The sequence below is a fragment of the Scyliorhinus torazame genome, chromosome 6, assembly GCF_047496885.1.
Source record: "Scyliorhinus torazame isolate Kashiwa2021f chromosome 6, sScyTor2.1, whole genome shotgun sequence".
Classification (NCBI taxonomy): Eukaryota; Metazoa; Chordata; class Chondrichthyes; order Carcharhiniformes; family Scyliorhinidae; genus Scyliorhinus; species Scyliorhinus torazame.
The window spans coordinates 97,027,160-97,034,938 of record NC_092712.1 but is presented as its reverse complement, the minus strand read 5'-3'; the positions used below and the strand labels follow the sequence as shown (position 1 = coordinate 97,034,938).

General features: G+C 40.1%; 1 protein-coding gene across 1 annotated transcript; it reads right to left on the bottom strand.

Moving 5' to 3' along the window:
• Nucleotides 1-531: 531 nt before the first annotated feature.
• skida1 (SKI/DACH domain containing 1) lies at nucleotides 532-6,003 on the bottom strand. Its single transcript, XM_072508533.1, has 2 exons — nucleotides 5,777-6,003; nucleotides 532-5,607 (listed from the first exon to the last, which is right to left on the bottom strand). Exon 2 carries the CDS (start codon nucleotides 5,592-5,594, stop codon nucleotides 3,078-3,080), a length of 2,517 nt encoding a protein of 838 aa, XP_072364634.1. The 5' UTR covers nucleotides 5,595-5,607; nucleotides 5,777-6,003; the 3' UTR covers nucleotides 532-3,077.
• Nucleotides 6,004-7,779: the final 1,776 nt, after the last annotated feature.

The window sequence follows — 7,779 nt, the reverse complement described above, 5'->3', positions numbered from 1 at the left end:
TTGAACCCAGATTTATATACATATACATATAATCATGTGTGTGTGTGTATATATATATATATAAATCACTATGTGCAAGACAAAACCTTTACGTTAACGTATAAATCCCCTTCAACCCAACCAGCTAAACAATGTAGCCCATTCATTATATTTGCCGTGGAACATAGGCATTTGCAGTTTCGCAGATCATACCAGTTTTAGTAACTATAAAATAAGTGGCACTGACCCTGAAAATGGCCTTTGTTTGCAAACACAGCTGTTGCAATCTTTACATTGCAAACTAAGGTATGCGCAGCGGAGAATTAAATACGAAGGATGGTGTGAGGAGAAACCCAAGCATCTGGAGAGGCAAGCGGCCTTGTTTTGAAACTGTCAGTCCACTAAACCCCTATTGTGAGAGCCTCATGCAAAAATTTACCAGCCTTTTACTGCATTAATTTCAGGCCGCCTTAAAGTTAAAAAGAGGTAAAACAGAGGTGGGACATGTTAAAACAGACCAAAAAATGCGTTAGCAGAACATGAAATAGAAACTTTTATAACGCACACAGCAACAATGATTTTCACTTTAAAAAAAAAGAAATGGAGATCACTCAATACAAGCGTGTGAATTCAATGTTCATACAAGACTTGTTGTTTCAACATCAAAATGCATTCAACTACATCACCTATATGAATATACTTAAATCATTGTTTGGCCTTCTGAACAACTCTTTACACACATAGAGATACCTGCTTTCATTAAATTATGGCTGCTGGGTGAACAATTATTGAGTCTTTATGGAAAATGGCACAAAATGAAGCTGTTTTGCTGAAAGCAACATTTGTGGGATGGTCTTTCCATCGTTAATTTTACAGTATTTCAAATGGTTTTTAATCAGTGCTTGACCAATGAGAACACCCCTTTTAAAACCAAGACTCTTAGGATAAATCATCGCAATATAGACTGCTAATAAGTCACATATGTCAACAATGGCAAAGTGTTCTACAGTTAGCAGCACATTAACTTAAATAAGCAATGTGTCATGCGTGTTCGCTGGTTGAAAATTTCACCTATTTATGTACATGGATTAGGAATAAAATCGCTGTAGACTACGATAAAGTAAAGTAAAAGCTTCTGCTTTATCCATTATTGTAAAACGTTTCCAAAAAAAACATGCACAATTAATGGAGTATGAGAAGCATAGAGGATCGTATTGAAAGCTGAAATTACCACTGTCTGGTTCGAATATCGAGTGACCTTGGGAGATATAACAAGGGACTAGTCTGTGGTGATAGGGGGATTCAAAGTGGTATCTACTGACACTGCTAACAGCACCGTTAGTTACTCGTGTACTTTTATTCTGCACGTTCTGATTCATCATTCATGTAACAATTCTATAAATATTTGAATGTAAGTCATGAGAGTCCATAAAAGATGTACAGAAGATAGTGACAACACACAAGAACTTTCATTTTATGTTTCTGTTATTCACGTGGTTGTTCTCTTTGTAATTCTCTTATAATGCCAAAACTGGTTATGCATCCTGAAAAGTGAATTTACCAACACCAGCCTTACCATTACCACTTTCCAGAGACCTAGACACTTATGTGTGTGCAAAGCACAAATGTAACATCTTTTCTAAATAATTAATTTATGTGTATTTCCCTTTGATTCAGTTTTACAAAGTTTACAACACCTTTATTTAAAACCACCACACTTATCTTGCATATCTCAGAGAACTAAAACGTTCTCATTGTGTGCAAAATATCTAATTAACATACCATTTGCCAATCCATATAATTGTCATTCTTAAATTAAAATGCCAAGTGACTTTACCTACTGCACTTCAAGCATTGTGTAAATAATAACATATTAGATTCTAGAAAAAGAAACAAATGAGGTCCAGCTACATCTACATCATTTATGAACCTTTTCTCTGCAAGGCTAAGTTATATAATATTAAGAGTGCAAACACTAGATTTTCTGGAGTAAGCCCCTGACTGCAGTAAATAAAAGATGCCTCACCCAATTCTTTGCAATGCAGTTTTTGTGTGTAAATGTAAATATGGTTGAATGATTGTCATTTGCAGCATTCCTGGTATGTTCAGTGAATCTTTACTATCTGCATCACACGCAGAATTAGTTTAGTAAGGCCTGAAAGCTGTAAGTTGCCTGGTGGGCCACATGCCTGTATTATTTCTTCATTGTCTTCAAATTAAATGTTAAAATCTAATGGTCACCAAAATTAAAAATCCCTGACTGTTAATTGATTCTGCTTTGTATGCATTCCTTAATCAGTGATTTATTTGTTGTTTTTATCTTAGTTATTTGTGTGCAAGCCTGTATAAAGTTAGGTCAGATGAAAACACTTATGAAACATTAGCACTATAACTAGGGTTAAATTTGCAGCTATTCTCAGAGTTCCAGTGGTGAGCATTTAAAGCAATTATTTTACGTTTAAGAACTAAAGGCAACAAAGCTTTGAAATCAGTAACCTGCTTGCGCTTATCTATCTAAACGCCTATGATGTGGACTTTTTCAAGATAAAAGCTTATTTTATATAGAATGACGGCCATATTGACTCAGGTGAAAGTACATTTTTCCTTCTTTTTAAGTTAAACACACATTCATACTTTGCCACGGACTCAATACAGCATAATCAATCACGCAGGCAAAACATCAAGTCATTTGCGATTTAAAACTGTAGTGCATAAATTTAATGGCTCATTTCTAACATTTCACTATGTCGACTTCTGACGTACAGTGTGCAGTAACCTTGTGGAGGTACTAAGAATTTGAACATCGAATTTTTTTTATTTAAATTGCTTGAAAACAACTGTAAAACAACCTCAAAGTGACATTAGTAGTTCAGAAAGTGTATGGTGGAATGCCTCGGTCAGTAGATAGCAGTGTTTGGTAAATCAAAAGAATAATCCACACGGAAGGTTTTAGGTCTTTAAAACAATATTCCAATATGAAAATTTGCTGTATGTCGAGACTTAATATCCGCCCATGGCTCATGGCAAAGAAAATAGGAAAGTAAATCTTTTAATATAATTTTGCACAAGCAGAAGTTTCCTGATCCAAAATATCTCTTTCATAAGTTAAATCGTCTGAATTTATGGCTAGGCGGGAGAGGTATTACAGCACCACCCATCTGCCATTTCCACACGGGATGGGCCTTCTGAGGTGCTTCGGGATCCTTAGTAGAGTTCAGTGAATAAGCAGGGCACAAATCCCCATCGTTGCCAATAATTAGTGACGGTGGAGGGGGAAAATTTGCCATGAAATTAAATGGCCTTTTCACCGTGGATGCTACACCATTGGCTACTCGTTTACGTTTATTTGTACCAGCAAATTCTTCGAGTGTTCCTTCATGCACATCTGTTTTACCTGTAAGACGCGGATTCTCTGATTTCACAATTGTTTTGACTGACGAGTTTTGCAAAGTGTGCTGTTTCCCCAGCACCAAAGTCCTGTAATTCCTTCTTATTCTTGCACCGTTTCGAAATTCGCAATCCTCTAATACTGGAATGTTTAAAGTGCGTTGAAGGTCTTCGCTCCGTCTGCATGCGTTTTGGGAAGTGGTGGCCTTTTCAGTGCACACATGGCTTTCTTTTGCTTTAGTCGAAAAACAGTCTGGTATTTTATTTTCCCTTAAAGTGGTCACTGCTCGCTTCGATACATTGCACGCATACTTGAGTTTCTTCCCAGGCTGCTGAGTCACATATTCGTACTCTTCCTCGCAGCTATTTTCTTCTAATTTCACTGTAATATTGTGCATAATTGCTTTCCCCATGTCTGCACCGTCACTCTGGGTACGGACGCCGGGGCCCTGACTGCTGTCCGTGTTTAAACTCTGGAAAGCTGAGGACAGTGCGATGAAATTGCCGATTTTCGAGTCTTTTTCTGCATTTGCTGCAAATGGGGAATGGGTGTCCGCAGGCTGGGAAACTATTGTCACGTTGTTTTCTTCTGCACAGTGTGTTATAGATGCTCCAAGGCATTTCTTTAAGTCTGTTAATGTTCTTTGTTGTGGAAACTCGGTGTTTCCCTTTGGGTTAGGTGCAGGGCCCCCGTCTTTAGCACAGTTACTCGCCGATTCAGTCCTCTTCAGATAATGGGAAATTTCGGAATGTGGGAATGCAAGCTCAGATATCCTCTCATTATTTATCTCGGCAAAGCAACTTCCATAGCCAGTCGAGCAGCATACGTTGTGTGCCTTAATAGTCCAGTTCTGCTCGTTTCTCTTAACAATAGTGGCGGACTTTAAATTACAAAGGGAAGTTCGCCCTTCGAGGAGATCGCTACTGGCTGTTTCGTACACCACATTGTTGCTTTTGGCTTGGAACTGGTAGTGGAAACTGGGCTGCGTCAAGACAAGGGGCTTGCTGCAGATGCTCGAGAAGCTGGTACGCCTGAATCGGATGCTTTGAACGGAGACTTGGCTGGAGACGGAGCTGGAATCGGATTCGGACGAGCTGTCTTCATCACTGGCCGAGGTCACGTCGGAGGATTCGGACAGCGAGTCCTCCTCCTCCTCGTCCGAAGAAGCCGAGTTGCTGGAACTCGACAAACTTGATCCAAAGTCCGAGTCGTTGTCTGCGCGATCAGAGAAGGAGCTCGACTCGGAGTCGCTGCTGCAGCTTTCCTGCAAGGGCCCCTGGTTACAATGCAGTCCGCTGCCAACATGGAATTTGTTCAAGCACTGGTAGCCTCCTTTAGCTTTGCAAGATTTCGGCGTAGCTGCCGCCAGCAAGACTCGCTTGGCCGTGCTCGAACTCCCCGAGTGTTTTTGAGTGATTTCACACGAACTTTTGCGCCTTAAGTAATACGTCAACCCGGTAGCGTTTGGAGACTTGGGGTAATAGGCGATGGCGGATTGGTAAAACACGGGATGCCTGCAAATCATGCTCCGAAATAAGGAGTGGTTTGTGTGAAGTGCGACACAGTTGCTTGATATTTCCGCGGTTTCATAGTTTGGGGGGATTTTGCAGTGTGATCGGATCATTTCAGTGTAACTGTGGCTGGTAAATTTGCTGTAGAATTGAGGTAGATTGGAGGCCGGTAGCGAGCTGCTGTCTCCTTGCAGAGCTCGGCTCATTCCAGCCAAAGGCTGGGCTTTTCCATTCAAACTCAACCAAACTTTGTTCTCTTTCAAAAAACTTGCGTAGCGATCAGTGGGGGCTTTCTCCTGGTTAAGTCCGGTTGATAACAATGTCCTGTTTATTTTCCTCCTCTTGGTCTTAAGAACTCGTTCAGTTCTGCACGAGGTGTACAGGGCTTCCACGTCCTCCCGAGAAATGAGAGTGCATTTAGCTGCGTGAAAAGCAATAGAATTTATTGCCTTGAGTTTCCTTAATTCCTCCAAATCGCAGTGATGCTTTTTCACGTTTAGATGGTCCATTCTCTTGTGCACAGTTGTTCTGGGTATGTTTTTCAGCAGATTCGTGAATACTTGGGAAAGCGCAAACATTTGCTTCCCTTTAATTATAAGATAGCCAAGTCTCACGCCATCCACTTCTTCATAACCCGACTCCAAGTCTCCCATTTTGCCACCTAAATTATGTCCCACATTCGCTGGAAAAAAAACATCGACTGCGGAATTCGACATTCCTCATGGCATCCTGTTTAAAAACACATAGAATTATTGTTTCTGACACAGCTGATTAAAGAAAAACTTTGGGATATATTTAATACATAACATATGGTACGATAATAGATTTCTATCAAAAAAATCAACATCGCCTGTTCATTATCTGAAGCTTAATTTTCAAGTGATGATCATTGCTATACCTGCAATTTAAAAAAAATTCCAAATGCTCATGGATATACTGTATTGTATAAGAGAGAATGAAAAGAGAGAGGCTAAAAATGCAGCTGCTATTCCCGTCGCTGCTTCTCCCACAAATAAGATGACAGAGTGAAGTGAGTTCGTCGGGAGACACCTTCATCAATTAATTCCCCTAAAGCCAGCTCTGATTGGATGTCACTGACAGGTGATGCAATAAAAATTGATATTCCACCCCCTTCCAAAAATCCCCCACTAATTAGCATAGCCTTATACTCCCACCCTCTTGCTGAAGTAAATACAGTTAGTATGCAAATCTTTAATATACACAGCACCTCCTCACCCCCCCCCCTCCCCCCGCCAAGGCAAAACATCATCCAAAAAATAGCGCTTCAGCAGCCGCAAGCTACCTGGTTTATTGTATGCATTTATATATTATGCCTTCCGACATTGTGGATATAAATGTATGTAGAAGAAGCCTGCACTTAATAGTTATATATTTGACTTTCCACGTTGTTTAGCTCAACCATTGCTTTCGATTCAAAATATTGATGCACATATTATATGGATATTGCATTCATTTAAAGAAAGAGTTCCCCCATAGGCTTCCGGAGCCATTAATTCCTTTAAGTCAAAAGTTCTAATCATATTTCATAAGAAATATATTAATAACATTTTGTGGTTTTAATCTAAAATATATTTTCTCGGGGGGGGGGGGGGGGGGGGATCACCTTTCCGGACTCAGCCTCGAGTTTGCACTACAGGCGGTTCAAGATTGCGCGTTCTTAGACAATTTGAATTTTATTTCTTATATATTGTCTTATTTGTTTAGCAGCACATGTTTAACAATGTGACGGGGATAAAGCCCACATTATATCCATGGTAGAACAGAATTCTAAAATTTTGTAATCGTGCATTTAACATTTTCCTGTTTAACTGTTATTTGCAGAATGTATTAGCAACCTTGCTTCAGCACAGCGTACGACATGACTGTTGGGCGAGCGTCTGCAACTAGCTAAATGCCAGGCTTATTTCCCCCCATTCTTCAAAGCGTATGAACTGAGCCCATCGCATGAAGCCATTAACAGGGGACCACGTATTAATTGGAACTTTATGATTGTAGAAATCGAGAAGCCTGGCGGAATATTTACATTTTATAAATTCTGTTTTTAAATTCGCCCTTACGTTTTCGAAAAAGGGACATTGTTCATTAAAAAATGTACTTTTGAATGTGAGCGTGCAATCCTCCCAGCACCCCCCCCCCCCCCCCACACACACACACACACAGATCTCCATGTGATAAATATGGTATTGCAACAGTCCCTCACTGAATAAGACGAGTGAACTTACTCGCAGTTCACACAGCAGATTAGCATAACATCCACAGCAAGAGTCATAAACACGGATATTATAATGCCTCGTGAAACTGAACATACATATTGAATTGAAGTCAAGTTTAAAAAAACTTTATCTCTTCTGCTGGATGAAAACAGATTGGATGGATCACACGTATTTTGTGCTTTTTATAGAAATCCGTTTTCACAATGGCCACCTCGCTATTGGTGAAGCAGGTATCTGGAAACTGCCATGAAGGCCTCCGCAACAGCGTTAAACTTTATATTTTACTGCGGTGAAGAAAAAGCAGTGTGGATCGTGATTGAATATCCAAATAATTTAATATACGAGAGCTCTTCTTGACCGGGCAGTTCAGCATAAAGAGAGTCGATTGCAGGCAGCGTGAAAAAATCTTGTACGGCAGTTGGGCGATTTTACTGGGTATATAAGAAATATGCAGAAAGCCAAGCACTATTCTTACAAATGTAAAACCGAACATGATACAGTATAGATCGCTAGAAAAGGTCTACACACAAATTTAGACGCAATCCGAGAGAAAGTCTAAAAATTAGGGTGACCCGGTGCATATTAGGCGGAACAGAAGCGTTATTTGCGACGCAACAGTATTAAACTGCAGAGGGGCGATGGGTTACTGAAGCGATGAAAGGGAGCT

Coding starts and splice junctions, on each gene's coding strand:
- skida1 (XM_072508533.1), bottom strand. CDS start 5,594: ATGTCGAATTCCGCAGTCGATGTTTTTTTTCCAGCGAATGTGGGACAT.